The 21,585-nt window shown below is 36.4% G+C and overlaps 3 protein-coding genes and 1 pseudogene across 8 annotated transcripts; 1 reads left to right on the top strand and 3 right to left on the bottom strand.

Moving 5' to 3' along the window:
- Window positions 1-295: 295 nt before the first annotated feature.
- Window positions 296-1,420, top strand: LOC104733489 (F-box/kelch-repeat protein At4g19330 pseudogene; annotated as a pseudogene).
- Window positions 1,421-4,480: 3,060 nt separating this feature from the next.
- LOC147930481 (uncharacterized) lies at window positions 4,481-8,872 on the bottom strand. Its single transcript, XM_087476888.1, has 4 exons — window positions 7,762-8,872; window positions 7,400-7,588; window positions 5,211-6,796; window positions 4,481-4,570 (listed from the first exon to the last, which is right to left on the bottom strand). The coding sequence occupies exons 1-4, from the start codon at window positions 8,870-8,872 to the stop codon at window positions 4,481-4,483; spliced, it is 2,976 nt and encodes a 991-aa protein (XP_087333014.1).
- A 1,156-nt stretch (window positions 8,873-10,028) lies between these two features.
- LOC104731636 (uncharacterized) lies at window positions 10,029-11,893 on the bottom strand. Of its 6 annotated transcripts, none has more exons than XR_015575495.1 (8): window positions 11,712-11,859; window positions 11,275-11,343; window positions 11,149-11,178; window positions 10,978-11,010; window positions 10,765-10,839; window positions 10,569-10,650; window positions 10,383-10,475; window positions 10,029-10,292 (listed from the first exon to the last, which is right to left on the bottom strand). XR_015575495.1 is itself a non-coding variant. In XM_010451065.2 (8 exons), the coding sequence occupies exons 1-8, from the start codon at window positions 11,817-11,819 to the stop codon at window positions 10,236-10,238; spliced, it is 543 nt and encodes a 180-aa protein (XP_010449367.1). In that variant the 5' UTR covers window positions 11,820-11,875; the 3' UTR covers window positions 10,029-10,235. The 6 variants fall into 6 exon arrangements, 4 of the variants coding, with proteins under 4 accessions (XP_010449367.1, XP_010449368.1, XP_087335923.1 ...); XM_010451065.2 differs by having other exon boundaries at window positions 10,769-10,839; window positions 11,712-11,875; XR_015575496.1 differs by lacking the exon at window positions 10,978-11,010.
- A 4,961-nt stretch (window positions 11,894-16,854) lies between these two features.
- On the bottom strand, window positions 16,855-18,343 carry LOC104731635 (uncharacterized). Its single transcript, XM_087478669.1, has 2 exons — window positions 18,205-18,343; window positions 16,855-17,849 (listed from the first exon to the last, which is right to left on the bottom strand). Coding segments are annotated over exons 1-2 (780 nt in total). The 5' UTR covers window positions 18,207-18,343; the 3' UTR covers window positions 16,855-17,071.
- Between the last annotated feature and the right edge of the window lie 3,242 nt (window positions 18,344-21,585).

Genomic DNA, 21,585 nt, shown 5'->3' with positions numbered 1-21,585 from the left:
GAAAAAACCGTTTTTCCGCAAAGCATATATATATATTTTTTCTTTTTATAAATGGCGAATCTCCGATAGATATATAAGACAACGTTGTTCAAAAAACAAATAAAAAGATATATATGACAGCGATAATGTAATTGTTAATGATTAGTTTTTGATAAACCAAATACATATAGGACTAGGAGATCTTTAGGCTATAAATATACACCATGCATACAATAAGATTTCATTTGGTGTTCCGTTCAAAACTTAAACAAAAGGTAAGTGTTTGTTTAAATTTAAAAAAAACCTACGAAGAGTTATGGAGCCACCAAGCGAGCCAAACCCTCCTAATTGTCCGGCTACGCCACCATCTCGGTGGTTGTTTTCGTCCTTACCGACGGACATCGTTTTGAGTATATTGGCTCGCATATCAATGTCTTACTACCCAACGCTCTCACTTGTCTCCAAGAGCTTCCGCTCGCTCATCCTCTCTGACGCGCTCGACATGGAACGATCCTGCCTTGGAACCCGAAAACAATGTGTTTATGTCTGTCTACAATCTCCCACCTATCCTTTTGATCGTAGATGGTTCTGTCTCTGGATTAAACCCTATGATCATCAACCCCTAACCCATTGGAAGATCGACGTCAAGGTTACCGGACATTGGTTGCTACCAATGCCTACTTCTTATTCTCGTCGCTTACAAATATTCCACGAAACTGTTGGTTCAGAAATATACGAAATTGGTGGACAAGACACGCCCTCCTCCTCGACCGACGTGTGGGTCTATAACAAGCTTACTGGCAAATACAAAGCCCCCAGCATGACGGTGGCTCGTAAGAATGCCCTTACGTGCGCCCTGGACGGGAATCTATATGTAATGGGAGGGTGTGAACCAGATGAATCTACGCATTGGGCTGAGGTTTTCTACCCAAAGACTCAAACTTGGGAACCTTTACCGGATCCTGGAGTGGAGCTCCGGTACTCTTTGGTCAAGAATCTCCAAGCGAAGCAAGGAAAAATTTACGTGAGGAGCAATAAGAAAAACTTTGTTTACCTTACCAAAGAAAGTAGGTGGGAAGTTGATGAGGACTACTTGGGTGAGAGTATGTGTGAGATAGAGAATGTATGCTACCGTTATGGTGATAAAAAATTGTGGTGGTATGACACAAAGCGTGAAGAGTGGAGACTGGTCGAAGGTTTGAGTGGAGTTCACGCGAAATACAAAACTCATACTGAAATAGGTAATTGTGGTGGAAAACTCGTTGTCTTTTGGGACTATGTGCCGTCTCGTATTACTGCAACCAAAGAAATTTGGTGTGCTATGATCTCGCTTGAAAAGAACCGTCATGGTGAAGTTTGGGGCAATATTGAATGGCTTGATGCTGTGCTTATAGCCCCTCGGTCGTATACATTCTCGCGTTGTGTGGACTCATTGCAATGATATCAACAATGTCCTTTTGCTTTGACCTTTCCCGATCGTTTTTGTTTCTTTTTTTTTACGGCTTATAGTTTTAGTCTTAGCAGTAATTCTCTATTGATACTTTTGTTTTTTGGGTCATTTTCTTTATTCAGTCATAAAATTCTTTTTTTTCTTTATCAGCAAAACTAGCTAGTAATTTTTTTATTTTTTTATTTATGACTTTATTCATTAGTAGCTCTCAAATAAACAAGTGTTAACATGGTATAATGGACCATATTTTTTTCTTTTTCTTTTGTCAACTACCTCTCTATAGATTAGTTATGATTTCTATTGACATGATATATATATATATATATAATCCATCTTAAGTATCACTCACATAAATAGATGTTCCATGACATATATATATATATCCCTTTCTAAAAGTATATACAGCTTCTATTTACATAAACAATTTACTTTGGAAGAATATAAAGGAAAAAAAGGGGCTTAGGCGGGGAAAAGGGGAATAAGAGAGTAAGGTTTGGGTTCAATATATACTAATTGACGCCCAATAAACCCAATATGCAGCAACCGACTCTAACGGCATCACAATTGTCACTCACTATAAATCTCATTTTAACATTACATTCTAATTAAAATTGACTATGACTCAGGTAAAAGACTCGCTTTTTGTTTTCAAAACGAGATGATTAATTCACACATAATTTTAAAACACGTGAGATATCACAAATCGCATAATATCTCATCTTCTTAGGAATCAATTCAAATTTTAAAATTCTACTAATAGCTTGAAGCCTTGAACCCACTAATATAAAAAATTAAACATAATTTTGTACAAAAATCGATTATGATAATATGTTGTAAAGTATTATCATCCATACACATCCACATATAATCGATGTTGTTGAGACTTGTAAATAAAACAGATAATCTTAGTTTGCTAATCTAGTTTTTGATTTGAATATATAGTTTTCATCACAAGCTTAGTTTTGAATAGTATTTTAAAAAGTAAAATATGTAAAATTTTATTAAAAGATTAAAATATGATTTACGACAAAAAAAAAAGATTGTATAAAAGTAATTCATACAAGTCAATACTATTTTAAGTGATTTATGAAAAATCTATAAATCCTATATTATTCAATCATGGATTTTTTAAAACTCTAATGAAATCTGGTGTTATTCACAATAGTTTGATGGATTGGATATTTAATGATTTTGAAGGATTTGAACTGATTTCATTAGTTAAAACAGTGGTGCTGTGCTAAGATCAATAGAGGCTTAAGGCCAATTCTAAAATTGTGGCTTTTGTATACATAGATTGTTTTTAAATAATGATATATTTTCTAATATATTAAAAAGGAAATGTTACCATGTTCCAAATATTTTCATTAGAAATTGGATTTAGTGAATTAATATAATGAAAAGCAAGTATTTTTTTTTGTGAAGTTAGTTTTATGAATTTTTTCCAAAGAAAAATTCCTAAAACACTATTTAAAAGTATATATTAAGGCAAATTTTTGAAAATTTGTGGCCTTTTAATTTTAAATATTTGTGTGGTTTAGGGCAAAAATGCCATTTTTCTCTCTTACAAAACACGACACTGAAGGAAGATAGACTAGAATGTTCCAGAGCATATTTTACCAAACTGAGTTAAAGAAGAGAAAAATTATATTAAAAAAATAAATAATATGAAAATTAGATTCTAAATTCTCACATATATGAATTTGAAATTTGATTTGAGTAAAATCCCGAAGGATTACCTAAACAGGCCACACGTTGCGAATGACCGTCACGAAAACCATACATCCCGAAAGACCGCCTAAAAATTCAACATTGGTCCAATCCACTTCAAATTTAGGGACATCAGGGTAAGTGCACCAATAACTTTGTCCACGTACATACACATTCAATTAGTTTCTGTATTATATACAATTTACGATTAATTTACAATTTACATGTTCTGGAAATCATCTTTCGTCATGATCTTCTACGGAAAAAGAGTCTAGTGATTTTCCTCTATTGAGTAGATCTCACACCTTAGTCATCGCCAAGGTGGCCTTTGATAGTCTCATGTCACAGCCTCTTTCACATATCAGAGTCAAAAAGAAGAAATATTATAGAGGCTGTTCCTTGGTTTGTGTAGAATAATACAGTACATATGAACCTGATTTATTTATTAATGGACTCACATGGTTGTCCTTCCTTTTTTTGCTGGTCTCCTTTTGTCATATTAATTGCCTATTATGTATTTGTCTCGCATATTTTAGCAAATAATTAGCTAATGCAGGAATTTAAGTAGCTTGTATATTGCTTTTTGGGTGACAGTTTTTTACTATTAACAGATGTCTTTTTTTTTCTTTTTGTTTTTTTGTTTGTTAATGGTTATGTTCCCATAGTTAACATATGTTCTTCTCGCAACATGTTAATAATGGTCGCATAAACAAGGACGCAAAATGGTTTTCAGAAATTACGTTGCTGCATGTGTTGTAGTGAGTAGTGACTACGGTAACGGTTCATTCTACATTTGTAATATCTACTTATCTACGGTACTAACTAACGTTGTTTTATTCATTTAGTAATATTATTTTTTATTTCAATGAGATATTGTCAGAATTGCGGAATTATCTAGAGAATAATAAGAGAATCGAGAGAATAAGAGAATGTGTATTCAAAAGACTTGATTAGAATACATCTTATGTTTATTACATGGCCATATATAGGGAGAGAAGGAGATATTAGCCGTTAGAGATACAATAGGGAAAGAAAGAAGATATTCTCGTGAGATTAGTCTCAATCTTCCTTAATGATGATAGCGACCTTTCCTTACTTGGTTGACTCGACTTCACTCGTCCCCAAGGTAAACATGTGATCTCTTCTTAGGATATTTTTGATCTCCTCTCTTCTAGATCCTTCTCTTCTTATGGGTTTCTTATTACTAAGGCCTCTCTTTTTTATTTAACAAACCGAACCATGGCCTAATGGCCTAAGCCTTATGGTCACTTGTATGGACGCTTGTACGGACATCCGTACGGACAACCTTGATCTCGTGTCCTAGATCAATACTCCCCCTCAAGCTTAACCAGGTGAAACGGTTAAGCTTGGAACCCCGTAAGCCATCACCTCATTAAAAACCTCAAAGTAGAAAACCACATGGCACAAAACTACCTTGAGGGAAAAAGAGTGTAATGGTCACGGGTAGGAGACTTGATCAAGGGTGTGTCAAGTCCACCAGTCCGAGCTTGTGGTGAATGTGATCACAAACTTTACGACAGGCAGCCTTGGTGAAGATGTCAGCGAGTTGGTCCACGCTTGGTGTATGATATGGGAGAGTGACACCTTCTTCAATCTTTTCTCGAACTTTGTGGCAGTCCAACTCGATGTGTTTGGTTCTTTCATGGAACACCGAGTTTGTGGCTATGTGGATTGCGGCTTCATTGTCACAATGCATAGGGATTGGTGTTGATGGTTTGATGCCTAGCTCTTCTAACAATGCCTTGAGCCATGTGAGCTCGGTGGTCAGCTTCCGCATCGCTCTATACTCGGATTCGGCACTCGACATCGAGACCACCTTTTGCTTTTTGGTCTTCCACGTGACTAGGTTGCCTCCTATGAAGGTGCAGTAGCCTGTGACTGATCTTCGATCCGTCCTATCGCCACCCCAATCCGCATCACAATATCCTACAAGCTCGGTATTGTCATTCTTGCCCATCCATATGCCTTGGCCAGGGCTCTTCTTGAGATAGTGAAGGATTCTTTGCAAGATACTCCAGTGATATGTTGTTGGATCTTTCATGTACTGGCTAACCTGATTCACAGCATAGCAAATGTCAGGTCGAGTAAGTGTTAAGTAGATAAGCTTACCCACTAGATGGCGATAGCGAGAGGGATCTTTGTATGAAGGATCATTCCTCTCCCCCTTGCATTCAACTTGGTAGCCATCAGGAAGCGGAGTGTCAACCGGTTTAGCTCCTAACATTCCTGTTTCATAAAGTAAATCAAGGGTGTACTTTCGTTGGGAAAGAAATAGGCCTTCCGGAGAATGACACACTTCAATCCCAAGGAAGTACTTAAGCTCACCAAGGTATTTTATATCAAACACAGAATTTAAATGAGCTTTGATATCCTTTATACCTTCATGGTTGTCCCCGGAGATGATAAGATCATCTACATAGACAAGAACAACCACTATACCTTTATCGCTTTGGTGAGTGAAGAGAGAGTTGTCCGAGTGGGTTCTCTTAAAGCCATAACCAACAAGTGTAGTGCTCAACTTGTGGTACCAGGCTCGTGGTGATTGCTTTAAGCCATATATAGCTTTCCTTAGTCTCAATACCTTTCCCGGAGTGATCATGTCTTCAAGACCGGGTGGTGGTGTCATGTAAACCTCTTCCTTTAATTCTCCTTGTAGGAAGGCATTTTTGACATCCATCTGCCATAACTCCCAAGATAGATTCGTAGCTAAGGATAAGACTACCCTCACCGTATGAAGCTTAGCCACTGGTGCGAACGTGTCTTTGTAGTCCTGACCATATGTTTGAGTGAACCCACGCGCCACTAGGCGAGCTTTGTATCTCTCGATGTCTCCATTACTTAGATGCTTGATTGTGAAAACCCACTTTGAGCTTACTGCCTTTTTCCCTGGTGGAAGATCAGCTTCATCCCATGTGTGATTTCGTATCATAGCCTCCACCTCATCATCTACGGCTCCAAGCCATTCTTTGCTTTCTTGTGCTTCCTCATAGGTGTTTGGTATCGGTTGTTCGTCTAGCTTCCCAAGGAACACTTGATGATCAGCTGGTAGACGCGCAAGAGAGCATACAGCTTGTATAGGATGCGCTATAGCATTGTTGTTGTAGTAGAAGCGCTTATCTCTCCATGTGGACGGATGTGACCGGACGCGAGTACTTCTACACGGCTGTGGAGCTGGTTGTGGAGCTGGTTGTGGTTCAGGAGCTGGCGCAGGCAGTGCTTGGTCTATAGAAGTTGGTTCTTTAGAGACTTGTTGTTGTAGCCTATCATTGTTCTCCCCCTTCGGCTCCAGAGGCACAACATCAGCCGGGATAGACGATTGTTCGGGCAGAGGTTCCGAGGTGCCGGGAAGTGAGTTAGGTGAAGTATCCTGGGACAATTGCGAGGGTTGAGTGGTCGAGACACTGAGATGATTTAGTAAGAACTTTAGACCTCCAGACTGATCCGTAGGCGTTGCCAAATCCTTCAAGCCCGCCCAATCTTTCTTGTCAAAGTAACCTTGGTCTTCAAGAAACTTAACATCACGTGAGACGAAGGTGCGGTTATTGATCGGATCAAAGCATTTGTAGCCCTTTTGAGTGATGGAATAGCCTAGAAACATGCACTTGGTGCTCTTGGCTTCAAGCTTATTCCGTAGTTCACCTGGTATCAAGACAAAACAAACACAACCAAACACTTTTAGGTGATTAAGTGATGGTTTAAATTGGTTTAGTACCTCAAATGGTGATCGATCCTCTAGGATCTTAGTAGTAGTCCGGTTGATTAGGTAGCAGGCCGTCATCACCGCATCTCCCCAATATCTTCTTGGGACGTTGGTGTGAAACATCATTGATCTTGCTACTTCCATCAAGTGTCGGTTCTTTCTTTCGGCTACACCATTTTGTTGAGGAGTGTAGGGGCAACTTGTTTGATGAACAATGCCATGCTTTGCTAGGTGTTCTTTGAATCGATTGCTTGTATACTCGCCTCCATTGTCTGTTCTAAACACTTTAATCTTAGCATTAAACTGATTAGTGACATAGTTTTGGAAATTTATAAATGCATCAATCACACGATGATCCTTGGAGGGAAGTAAGGTTACCCAAGTATATTTTGATTTTTCATCTATGAATGTCACAAAATACTTGTTACTATCCCTAGAGACACATGGAGAGGTCCAAACATCTGAATGAACTAAGTCAAAGCAGTTTTCATAAAAAGTAGTAGACTTAGAGAAAACAGTTTTACAATGTTTGCCAAGTATACAAGCTTCACAACTAGAGTGATCAAAAGAGACATTAGGAAGCATTAATTCGAGAGCTCTAGAGTGAGGATGACCTAGCCTAGCATGCCACATTGCATTTAAAGAGATTCCAAGACAAGAACTAAAAGAAACAGATTTTGGTAAACTTGGTGAACTATCTTCAAGAATATAAAGATCATCTTTGGTTCCACCTTCACCAATCAGTTTTCCAGTCTCAATATCCTGAAAGTAAACATCATTAGGCCCAAATATAGCATAACAATTTAGATCATTAGTAGCTCTTTTAACCGACAAAAGATTTGAAGTAAACTTAGGCATATAAAACATTTAGACTCTTTGTTAAATAGTCTTAAGTCGCCTATGCCTTGAATCGGTATTTTCTCCCCATTAGCAATAACTACATTTCCCTTAGCCGGTTCTATATTATTTAGCAAGTTCGAGTTACTAATCATATGGTGAGAAGCACCCGAATCTACTACTAAGGAGTTATTAAGCTTGAGGGCAGAAAATGTTTTACCACTTGACTCCTTGAGAGCCAAGGACTTGAAGAAGGCCTCCAAGTCAGATTTCCTCACATAGTCTCCGGAGGCTGCCTCTTCACCGTTCTTCGAGGAACCGCCAGTCTGGGCTTGTTCGTCCTTGGTGTGAGTCACGTTGGCTCGCGGATCCTTGTGATGATGACTTGGGCGCAAGTGAGGGTGAAGAAACCAACATTTCTCCTTAGTATGGTTCTTCCTTTTACAATGTTCACATCCTCCCTTTGGCTTCCGATCCTCTTGTTTGAAGACTCCTTTGTTGGCTGTGACGAGCTCCCCCTTACCACTAAACAAGCCGAGAGAGCCTTGTTCTTTTTGTATCTGTGCGCACACATCATCGAGGCTTGGGAGCTTGTCTGACCTTAGGATATGCTTGATGAGGTCGTTGAAAGTCGGGTTGAGGGTGAGTAGCAATGCAAAGACCTTGTCTTGTTCCCTTCGCTCGTTGAGTATGGCCGGATCCATGGTGTTCGGTCGGAGCATTTCGAATTCAGCCCAAAGTAACCTGAACGTCCCAAAATGTTTGTTGAACTCCATATCCTCTTGACTCAGGTCGTTGATAGACTTCTTGACTTCAAAGACTCGGGTGAGATTGGAGACATTGCCGAAGACATTCGTGAGGGTCTCCCATAGTTCGCTGGCCGTTTCACAATAAGAATAGGCTTCTAGTATGGGAGCCTTAAGGGAGTTTTGAAGTATGGAGAGGACGGTTTGGTCTTCTTGAAACCACTTAGCCTCTTCTTGACGCTTAGCCTCTTCTTCATCTTCTTTGATGGTTTCTTTTCCACCTTCTTTGGTGACTTTCCTTGGAACTCTCCCACCTTCGATGTGGTTCCAAAGTCCGCGGCCACACAACGCTGTTTTGGTGGTTCTTGACCACATCAGATAGTTTCCTCCTTTGAGGACGGTTGGTAGAACAAGCGGCTTGGTGTTCTCCATGGTAGAATGCTATTGACCGCCGGATAAAGCTTTTGACCAGTGGATAAACGTGAGAAAACGAACGAGAGTAGAAAGCGAACAACAAGAATGGAGAATCAAAGCCAGAATAAAAGAGAATGGAGCTGGTTTTGTCAAGAACAGAAACCTCGCTCTGATACCATGTTAGAATTGCAGAATTATCTAGAGAATAATAAGAGAATCGAGAGAATAAGAGAATGTGTATTCAAAAGACTTGATTAGAATACATCTTATGTTTATTACATGGCCATATATAGGGAGAGAAGGAGATATTAGCCGTTAGAGATACAATAGGGAAGGAAAGAAGATATTCTCGTGAGATTAGTCTCAATCTTCCTTAATGATGATAGCGACCTTTCCTTACTTGGTTGACTCGACTTCACTCGTCCCCAAGGTAAACATGTGATCTCTTCTTAGGATATTTTTGATCTCCTCTCTTCTAGATCCTTCTCTTCTTATGGGTTTCTTATTACTAAGGCCTCTCTTTCTTATTTAACAAACCGAACCATGGCCTAATGGCCTAAGCCTTATGGTCACTTGTACGGACGCTTGTACGGACATCCATACGGACAACCTTGATCTCGTGTCCTAGATCAATAGATATGAATTGAGAATTAAGAAGGTGCTACCGTGACATAATACCCCTCTAAAAGTATAAAGTTTATGTTGACAATGACATGAAGTATGAATCAAGGCATGAAGCTTAAGTAGCTCTCAGCAGATTCGTTTCTAAGCACTTGCGAACCATTCGTTAAGCCACAAAAAACTAACACGAAGAAATTGAAACCACCGGCTTTGTGTAGTACTAGTTTAATGCACTGGCAAATGATTAATTTGTTATTGGAAAGGGGATAGTGAAGGGAGATACCTGATTAAACATAACCGAGAAACAGTTTCTTGCTTAGTCCCACTGAATTTGGAGAAAACGTTAAGATGATGGGTTCACATAAAGGAAATACACAGAGGCTTAGTAGTTTAAGTACATACACATCAAATAAAATGAACACAACAAATCTTATGGTTATGATAATAAAAGCCACAGCAATAAAGCTTATAACAATCGTTTGTAACCTTTTTGCCTGAATTGTAATCGAACCAAAATCAAAGTAACCAGAACAAAACCAAACCGGTTCATGAGTAACCTTAGAAAAAATATTTTGCATGAACTGTTATCAAACCACAAAGTAACCAGAACACAATGGATAAACCAGTTTAATCCAGATTCTCAGTAGTTTACAATGAAGCAAGTAGTTGTGACCAGATTGATAAATAAGACTCTAATAAAACTATATAGAAATGCAGGGAATGAATGTGACATGCTTTCTCATTGCAATTTGCCTTGAAACTATATTGGAGGTAGCTTGTCCTTTCCTTCAAAGTAGCCCGAGAACCCGGCTTTCAGCTGCAAAAGATTTTACATTTTGAGGACGACTAAAAACAGAGAATAAGACGTGGGCTTAAGATTCTGAAAATGGAATATAAGTTAGAATACCTTTTCGATTCTGGCAGTTGCGTCTGAGAAATCTTGTGTTTGGTCTTTGAGCAGGCTGATGCGGGCTTCCTTCTGGCGATTCTGTTCTTCAGCCTGGATAGTGGATGAACACGAGAAGAAATCGTTTTCAAAAGATGGGACTATATAAGCAAAGGATTAGTTTCTTGTGACAGTAGTACTACTTACCCTTTGGAGTAAAGCTGTTAACCTTTGTATCTCGTTCTTCTTTACTGTTGTAAGATCATTTGCTATTGCCATTACATCCGTCCTGAGATGAAGTCATGGTGACAGTAATATCAGAATTTCCAAAACATGGGGATTTACAATTGAGGGCCAATGCCATAAATGCACAATAAGGGATTAAGCGGCATGGATGAGAGACCTACTCATCTGAGAACAAGGGATCCAAATGCTGTTCTTCGATCAGCTGTTCGACTGTATCAAGAATTGGTCCAACCTGCGAAAAGGGAAAAAAAAAGTGTTTCACTTATTCACAAGTGTGTCATCCATCATAAAGAGTAACCGATGAAAAACATTCACTAGTTTGTTTGTTGTGTAAGAAGCAAAATAAGAAGATGTCTAAGTCAAAGGTAACCTGAGTTTTGTGACAGTATTCATCAAAATATTCCTGTAAACAATTAAATGCTGAAAAACGTTACCAAAAGTTTCTAACTGATCACACTATATGAATATAACCCATCATCATCACAGGTATGTTAATGTTTAAAACTTTGAATAACCTCAGACAGAGTCAAATGAGTTTTACCTCTAATGTCTTATGCAATTTCACAACAACCTAGAAACATGTCAAGAGAGAGAGAGAGAGAGATATATAACATCAGAAACATCTATGGAAACTAAATGGATTCTATACTAAAGAATAAAAAAATACCTGAGTATATAACCGATAAAGCCTTTCTTGCTCACCCCCACTAAATTTCGACAAAATATCAAAAAAATCCTAACAAAAACACAAAGGCTTTATTAGTTATTAGTACATTACACAGAGAAGAAACAACAACAAAAAAAAATTCAAGCTTTAATTTTTTGACACTTAAATTCAGTCTCATCTTCAGTTTACAAATAAACCCTACAAAAAAAAAACTTCACTGGATTGAGTTAACTTTTTATTTGCAAATCTTTTTAGTAAACAAATCAAAATCAGAGCCAAAACTCCATTCTTATTCATCTCAAGCGTTTTTTAAACGCAAGGATTCAATTCAGTTATCAACGAGAACCCTTCAAAAAAGATCCTAAAAGTTTCAATTACTGTAACAGTTTTTCGAAACCCAAACTGCGACAATTGGGAAGAGAGCAGTAGTTAGTTACCTGTCTGGAGCAAGCAGTGAGAAGACATCGAAGAGCGGATTTGAATAAATTTTTCACACTCGTTTGTCTACAACCCGGAATACTCGTTTCTTGACCCGGTTCCTCCATCTCACCCGCAATGAAAATGATTTAACCTTTTTTTTTTTCCTTTTTCTTTTTCTTTCGTTTATATAAAACAAGTTAAAAAATCTAAAATAGTTGGAGAGATTTTATTTTCTCGGGAAGGCCCAATGGAAAGCTTTACGGCCCATATGCTTTAACTTCTTTCTCTTTTATATAAAACGTTGCGTTTTAGAACAAACCAAAAAACTCTCTCCCCGCTCACATCACGATCGCAGAAGAAACTAAACAGAGAAAAAGAGAGAGAGAGAGAGAGAGAGTAACAATGGCGAACTCTGACATCGGTCACGTCGTTAGCGTCACCACAAGGGAAGAAGTCAGAATTGAAGGGACTCTTTCTTATGTCGATCTCAAAGCATCGCTTATCATTTTGAGCAATGGTGGTCTTCTTCTTCTTCTCTTTTTTTTTTCCACTTTCTTGACTTGCAAGAAACTACCAAGAAATCTTAATTTCCCACAAAAATAGACCTCTCTTCTTCTTTGAACGTCTTATCCATTCTCATCTGTTCGCATTCTTCTCTCGCTTTTTAACCCTTGCTGCTACTCTTCTACTTTCCCGTAGTTGAAAAGCTTCATCATCTTTAACGAACTGATTACAGTTTCAAGAAGTTGTGTCTAGTGTCGATCTATTACGGAACTTTTATTGCTCAGACGAAGTCCTATTAAAGCTTAGTTATGGAAGATGAAATACAAAAACTTTCCATTTGATCTGTAGGCGGAACGAAACCCTTTTTTGCTGAAATCTTTGAATCTTAAGGTGCTCATGTACTGTATATGGATATATAGTTAGTTGGTTTAGTGATGTAGCTATAGGTAGGAGGTCATGAACTTTGACGCTAGGGAACTTTTATATGTGTTAAGCTATTTCTTGCTTGCAGTGTTGTTATACTTGATAGATATCAACTAATTTAAAGCTTGTTAAGTGTTTGAGTTAAAGATATTGTGCATCTACGTTTCCAGTTGCTTTATGAACTAAACCGAGGTGTGTGATCTTCTGAGCAACTCTCTAAAGCTATTTTTGGTTTTTTCACTGTAGCAAAATGCTACGGTACTGAAGGTAGGGAGAGGAATTTGCGCTCTCAAGTTCTACCGTGCCATGAACTTCATGGTCATGTTCATATTCGAGAGAGAGAAATTAAGGTATGTGTAGTTTTCTTTAATTAATCCCGGTCTTATTCTTCATTAGCCTTAAGTCTTTAGACTTCTCTTAAGGCTGGAATACCAACACTCTAGATCTGTGAATGATGAGACATCTGTGTGTCGTTTTTCTTAACCGTACTCATGTCCTTAATCAGTCTTGGTTTTGATACTTTTCTCTTTAAGGTGAATTCATTATGAATAAGCTAAATCTCTGCTAATGATGATGATGAGAATATTGTCTCGCTCTCTATAGCAAACAGTAGTTGACGACTTTGCTTTCGTTTGTAGGACCTGTGTAGAAACTTTCAAATTGAAGGAAGTAATCTCTCTAAAAAGTCGATCTAAGCTTAGAAATTAGAAAAGGGGTTTAGATCTCTCGAACTAGGGTTTTTGCTAAGAACAATAGGAGAGCTGAATTATTGTATTAGATACTGGATGCTTTACAATGGAGAAGTCTCTCCTTATTTATACATGTCCGTAGATTACATAATATATTAACTTTCCTTCTGAGACGAACTGAGATAAGGAAAGTTGCTTCATTTCTTGAGTCGGCCACCAAGCGAACTGGGAAGTTGGTTCTTCGTCTCCAAGGCTGGGCTTCCTGCTTCTGAACAGGCCTCAAGTAATACCTAATTGGGTTCTTAACCGGATTCCCAGTTAAATAATCAAATTATCTTTCTGGTTTAGTTCGGTATGTTAGGGGTGCTAAATCCCGCACCAACAACCTGGAACTAATTTACCAGCTTCCACACAACGTCACCGAAGGGGAGACTGAGTTTCCTCCGATATCTCAACCACATGTACACCGTGCATGATTGCTTAATGTAGTCATCGCCCACATGTACACCGTGCATGATTGCTTAATGTAGTCAAACCAACCATGGTTGATCTTGGTACGTATAGCCACAGTTAACCAGATTAATTTGAGCTTTCTGATCAATATGTCTCATGTAAACTCTTGTTATTTGCTTTTCAGAACAGAGTGACTGGGCCTTATACGTACATATGAACACACAAGTTGTTTACAACCAAAACATTCAAAACATAAACGTACACAACTTATTTTAATATACATATGTACATATGAACACACAAGTTGTTTACAAAAAACATTCAAACATATATGTATACAAGTTATTTCAATGTCATATTCAAGACATGTATGTACATTCAAAACGTGTATGTGAGAGACGCGATGACAATCATCATAAAGCAAACTATATAATTCAATATTGTTTGAGACTAATTACGAAGATTAATGACACAATCACACATGAAGATCTGATAACTTAAAGGTGCAATATCACATTCCCTCACCATATTCTCACAATTACATATAGTATATATTTTTTATTTTTTAGGCAACATAAATAGTAAAAATCTTATTATTATGATTTTTTTATTTTTTAGGCAACATCTTTAGAAATCTATATATTTATTATTTTTTGAGAAATCTTTAAAATCTATAAATATGTTTTTATTTTGTGAAATTTTTAAACTTTCTTATATATGTTTTTCTTTTATGAAATTTTCAAACTTTCTTTTCAATTCAAAGGTACACATCTCTAGAAATTCATATATTTGTTTTTCTTTTAGAAAATTTTCAAACTTTCTATTCAACACAGATTTTTTCATAAATCTGAACAAAAGTGAAGAACATTTGCACATTTTCATCAAATATTTGATTTATTATATTTTAATTACAAAAATATATTTAAATGAGTTATTACAACCTTTTAATTAAACCACTACAAATTTAGTTTATTTGATAAACCAATAAAAACTTTCGATTTCTATTGTGAACCATTGCAAGTTTTGGAAAATTTGATATCTATGGTTGTGTCTATCATACTAAAATATAATTAAATAATTTTTTGTTGTCATTTAATTAAATTAAAGTGATTTGTCGAACATTTGCAACTTTTGGTTTGTTCTTTTTTATCGTAATTTTTTTTAATTGTTTATATTTATAACCACATTTTCTTTTATAAAATATCATATTTTCATTACAACTTTACTTTGTGTTTTTTTTTGGATATGTTGATTTGAGTACATCAAATTTTATTTTAAAAATGTTATTACCTATCATATGTTTTTAGTATTAATCATTATTTATTTTATAGTAATAATTTTTTAATCATATGTCTATAGTATTAATTATTATTTACATGTGAAGGTAAAGTTATTTTTAAGAATATTTATCAATTAATATATGAAGAAAGTTTCAAAAATTTATTCTTTTTGAATTTATTATTAAATAACTTAATAAATATAAATAATTAAATAAATTTTGTAATAACTATTTTATTAAATGAGTTCTCCCGCAAATACCTAGTATTAAATAATAAGGAAAATTATTGAGTTTTTGATTTAGAGTTTAGGACATAGATAGGGTCTGAGGTTTAGAGTTCTAATTTTTATTAACAATAAAATTATAACATAATTTTATGGATTAATAAAATATTTAATTTAGGGAATATAAATTCACACTTGTAAAATATTCTTCTGCTAAATCTCAAGAAAAAAATGAAAAGAACAAAATAATGAGTTTTCTATTTAAAGTTTAGGGCATAAATACTAAATAGGGTTTGAGGATTAGGGTATAGGATTTAAAATCTAAAACAATAAAATTATAGTAGTAATTTGGATTCATTAATATTTAATTTAGGATATATATAATAAATTCACACTTGTGAAATATGTTTTGCTAATCGTCAATAAAGAAAAATAAAATAGAATGTTAATGAAATTTTGAACTAGAGTTTAGGATATAGGGTTTGGAGTGGTATAAAGAGTATAGGGATTTGAGATATATACATTTTTTGTTATCAACAATAAAAATATATGTTATGACATTTTATTTTCTAAGTTAAAAAAAAATACTCAAATTTGTATGAAGATTGAAACATTAACTCAATACACTAAAGGGTTTAGGGTACATAATTTAAGTGTTCAATGTTTAAATTTATTTGCATATTTATCAATTAACATAATAAATGCAATGAATATATATGTGTACTACTAAGAACATAAAATAGGTAAGAAAGTAATTTTACAAATTAACTATAAAAATTGGTTAGTTTAATAATAGTATTTACAAATATTTAAATTAAAAGAACTGCTTAAAATGTCAATAAGAAAGAAATGTCGACTAGACAAACAGTAGTATTTATACGTTGTGGGAAACGTTCTGTAGATAAGAGTAAGAAGATTTACATGTTAGGGTCAAACAAAACTTAACTTGGTTAGTGGAATTTTCTCAAATGTTTAATTCCAAAACAACCTTTACTTTTGTCATTACGTCTGCAAAACAGTATTACCGTCTTTGGTACCTTCATAACGTGCGTATTGGGACCAGCATGGATAGGACTTCAGGGTACGCGGAAAAAAAAGAAGAGAAAGTGTAGTAAACTTAAAATTGACCTGCTATGATCACCATCTCTACTAACTAGTTCTTAAAAGCTTATTTACTTAATATAGGACTACTTTGAATTAGAACCCAAGACTGGAATGTATACAGCGCAAGCCTCAGTGAATTAATATATTATAAGTAACTAAGCTTTTAAGATCTAGTTAGCAGCTGTACATGATTAAAGTGATACTTGTTTTAAGACAGAAATCTCATTTGGTGAATAATGTACATGTGGGAAGAGAGAATGAAGAGAATACAGCTGCTGCGCATGCCTATACTGACTACTGAGGCATGTACATGACTAATTATTATAACTTCAAATGGTTGCACACAGGTTGATACGTTTATTTGTACGATATGTTAGTATAATATACTTTCTCTGTACATATGAACGCCGAGATAGATGTTCTGATGTTGTACAAAGAAGTTAGAGTTCTTTGTTTTTGTTTATTATATTGAACGTAAAATAAATTAATAAAAGATCAGAAACTTTTATTATTATTATTATTAACAAACCAACGTAGAGTTTTTAACCAAACCACAATAAGTAGAGCTTGCAACACAATAAAATAGTAAATACTACAAATCTTAAACCACACACATATTAAAACGAAAAAGAAGAACAGAGAAATAACTTGAGAGTCATGAGGAGGTACGTAGATAGATATAAAAGAGAAGAAACATCATGCTAAACGCGAACCTCAATCCAAACTCCCTCAATGTAAGAAACGCTATGATTGCCACCATCCCAAGTGCTGTTTTTCACCCTCTCGCGATCGGTTTTAGTGCCAATAATGGATAGAGTTGTGGGAATCTGTGGAGATATCTGAAGTCGATGTTTTATCTGGTCAAAAGTTTGGCCGTGGAAAGGATTCCATTCGATGGGATCATTCTCTTGAGTCTCTCTGACATTCCAGTCTTGGGTTTGGAAGGTGAATTCCAAACTATGGCCCCTTATAATAAGTGATATTTTGTCCGCAGATGGGGAGATGGACTCTATAGGCGAGCCATGATTATGATGGTTAGGGATAGAAGTCACTGACCAATACTGATCCCATTGTCCGTTCCTCTTGGCTACATAATACATGTATTCCCTAGGAATACTCATAGTAACTATGCCATTATATATGTAAAAGTTATCGGTTAAGAGACAAACATAAGTGTTGTCTTCACGTGGATCTCCGGTGAGCACACCGTAACGGACCACAGTCCTGGGATGTGGGTTTCTAATGATGAGAGGGGGTAGTTGGTACCGTTCTGATATGAAAGGGTTGTATAAGGAAGTTTGGTGGTGTTCGCGTGGGTGTACGGCAACGGAGTTGGACATGACAACCCAACCCAATGTTGATCCCAGGAATCTGGTACCTTCAAGATTTCGGTATTCCGGCCGATTGTGTACCGTCTCTCTTACAGGGTCATAGAAACGGGCCTCTCGGGATCCCATTTCACGGTACAACAACCAAGGCCTGCAAGAGAAACAAATTTAAGGGGAAATGAGATGGCAGCATAAAAAACTATATGAATAAAAAAAATAAAAAAAAAATGGAAGATATCAGAAGTCTCTCCAAACTAAATGAAATGATTTCTACCAAAAAAAAAAAGAAAAAAACTAAATGAAATGATAGCAAGAAAAATAAACTTTCAGAGAAATGAGATTATGATTGCGCATAAACTATATATGAGTTAACAAAAAATGGAAGAAGATATTTTGCTAGCTACATTTTCAGAAAATCCTTGCAAGAAATGAGTAAATGCAATGATGATAGCAAGAATATCGACATGAGAAAAAGAGAATGGAAGAGGGGTAGTTTGTCTAGATACATTTTGAAGAAGTAGTTAGTAGAGATCGTAGACTTTAAGTGATTCGTGTTTGAAGAGAGAAATTTCGTTTGATGAATGTGTGCGAAGAGAGAATGAAGAAAATGCAATCATTTTATAGAAGAAGTGAACCAGAGCTTTTAAGTTAAATACAAAAGTTACAAAATATATATATATATATATATATATATATATGTATATATATATATAATTAATGATTTCGTGCTTTCTATCTCAATGTACCACCAAAATTGCCACCAAGGAGAAGCGTTGGTGATGCACACTCCAACCACCATAATTCAAAGTAGTCCTATACTAAGGAACTAAGCTTTTAAGAATTAGTTATTTTTAATAACTAAGTATCCTTCTTTCTTTATTTTTCACTTATGAATTGTTCTTTTTTAAATATTAGATGCTACATTTTATATATCATCATAATTATGTTAAATTTTTATTATTACCAATATTACATTTTGTGTTTTGTTAACAACATACATTATATACCATAGTGACTTAATAACAACAGTAATACAAATTACTTAACTACATATTATGATCAATGTAATTTCTATATAATTAAACTATTGTTCTTTAATAATTTGATTTTTTTTTTGAACTGAAATTTTTTATTATTTGTAGATTTATTATAAAATATTTAATCCATGAATTCTTTTCGTATATGGTTTGCGACATCATATGTGTCAGGAAATGAAATGGTGAATAGAGTTATTTAATAGCAATTTTTCAAGTATTGAAACACTTGTTGTCCATCAATTTGTTTATTTTGGAATATAGTACCATAAAAACTCTTTTTGATGATAGTATTCTCTGATCCTTATATGGCTTTGTAAACCTCTTTTGCTTAATGAAAAAATCGTTCTAACAAAAAATAACATTTGGTAATAATATCAAACTTACGGGCCATAAAAAAATGTATATGTGTGTGATGCTGCACCCTTTTTGCAGTTCTCAAAAAAAAAAAAAAAAAAAGAACTTTTCGTATGTATTTTTTTTTGTTTGTTAAAATCGTATCAATCAAAATATTTATTTAAACAGAAGAACATTAATTTTTGAATTTTCATCTGTTTTCTTTTTATCCTAGTTGTTTTTTATCCTCTAGAGATACTTTTCATTAGTAATAATTAAGAATTGTAAACCGTTAATTCTCTTTGTTTTGTTTTTTTGTGATTGATATCAAAATATTATAATTTTTATCTCACAACGGTAAGAAAAAAATTGTCATTCTAGACCAATACTAGTTGAATATGTTAGCATCAGCACAATCAACTAATAACCACATCCCAAACTCTCTGTGTAAAAGAATCCAAGCTGCACTTACTAGGTTCTGGTGGGACTCCAATACGGGCCAAAATAAAATGACTTGGATTTTCTGGAAAAAGATAACAAGATCTTTCAAAAATGGTGAGTTGGGGTTTAGAGATATCAAAGTGTTCAATGATGCCCTGCTGGCAAAACAAAGTTGGAGACTGTTTACCAAACCAGGATGTTTACTCGCAAAAGTCTTAAAAGACAAATATTACAAATCCTCCTCCTTTTTGGCGAGTGAAGTCCCAGGATCAGCTTCGCATGGATGGAGAGGAATATGCATAGGACGTGATCTCCAAAAGAAAAAGCTATGCAAACTGATCGGAGATGGAGAGGCTACCTCAATATGGTATAGCCCATGGCTATCGCTTTCCTCCCCCTGTAGACCTATAGGACCTCCCATGAAACTCACTCAAGATTTAAAGGTCTCAGCTCTCATAGTACCAGGAACCGGACAATGGAATATTGATATTATCCGCACTATCCTCTCGGCAAATGAAGAAGCTATAAGGAAGCTGACACCAAGTACCTTAGGAGCAACAGACGAATGGGCTTGGCTCCCACAAAACTCTGGAGTGTACACGGTTAAATCCGGATACTATGAAACAATGGCAGAGAGAGAGGAATAATATTTCAACCTCCATCTTTATTTTGTTGAGGATTTTGACTGGAGAGCACATATCTGGAAGAAGGAAATCTCACCAAAAGTTAAAATGTTTCTTTGGAAGTTAGAACAAAATGCATTACCGGTAGGCGAAAACCTGATACACCGACTAGTGTGTACGACAGCTACTTGTCCCCATTGCGGGAGTGCTGAATCTGAGCTCCACCTACTCTTCCAATGCCCATTTGCTGCACAAATCTGGGCACAAACCCCCCCTTTACCCTCCAATCCAACCTTTGAGTTTCAACTCTGTTCAGGAGGTCATAGCTCTAACTGTGAAATCGATATGCCTCCCTCCTACCGGCATCAGTACGGGTCATCTATCCCCATGGATCCTTTGGGCAATCTGGACAGCAAGAAATCGACTACTTTTCAATTAAAAAAAACTGACACCAGGTGAAGTTCTATCTATTGCGATATTGCGAGCAAAGGAATGGCAAGAGACACAAGTTGGAAAAGCAAAACCACTTACCACGATGCGAAAACCGGCTCAACCCGCTCCGAGAGGTTCAAATCATCGGGTTTGCTCAGACGCTGTGTGGAGAGAAGATGAATCGACAGGGCTAGGGTGGGAGATAGAAACCCCCAAGAGGAACTACTCTGCGAAGGATCGACATCAGCTTCGCACATCATCTCACCATTGGTAGCCGAAGCTTTAGCAACTCTAATGGCAATCAAAGTTGCTATTGCATCGGATCTCACCTCGGTATCTTTCGCTTCAAACTTGTTTAATATAATTGGAAGACCCTATCCAACTCGAATATGGAAGGCTAGAAGACTTCTAATTGTATTAGAATTTGTATATACTAGTGTATATATATATACTAGTGTATATATATGTGACAACCCGTCCCGCGGACCCCACCAGCACACCGCTAGCTGCCCCAACGGACTGTCCGTGGACCATGCTAGCCCACTGCTAGCCGTCCCAACGGACCCCAAGCTGGCCCTGCAAGGCATCGATCCTAACCCATCACTGTGGATATGGATGAATAGTTCCATTCCACAGTGAGGGGTTAGGATCGATGCCCTACAGGGCCAGCTTGGGGTCCGTTGGGACGGCTAGCAGGGGGTTAGTAGGATCCACGAATGGTCCGTTAGGGCAGCTAGCGAGGGGCTAAAGGATGGGGACCAGGGTTCGAGGAACACCTGGCACACCAATAACCTACTGGTAGATTGGGATATCCACAGTGATGGGTTAGGATCGATACCCTGCAGGGTCAGCCTGGGGTCCGTTGGGACGGCTAGCAGTGGGCTAGCAGGGTCCACGGACGGTCCGTTGGGGCAGCTAGTGGTGGGCTAGCGGGGTCCACGGGACGGGTTGTCACAATATATATACTAGATAAGGACCCGCCCGATGTGCGGGTTTAAAATTTTAGAAATAAAATAAAATT

The sequence above is a fragment of the Camelina sativa genome, chromosome 12 (assembly GCF_030686135.1).
Source record: "Camelina sativa cultivar CO46 ecotype springtype chromosome 12, ASM3068613v1".
Classification (NCBI taxonomy): Eukaryota; Viridiplantae; Streptophyta; class Magnoliopsida; order Brassicales; family Brassicaceae; genus Camelina; species Camelina sativa.
Note: the sequence above shows the minus strand (reverse complement) of the source record. Positions and strands in the feature narration are given on the sequence as shown.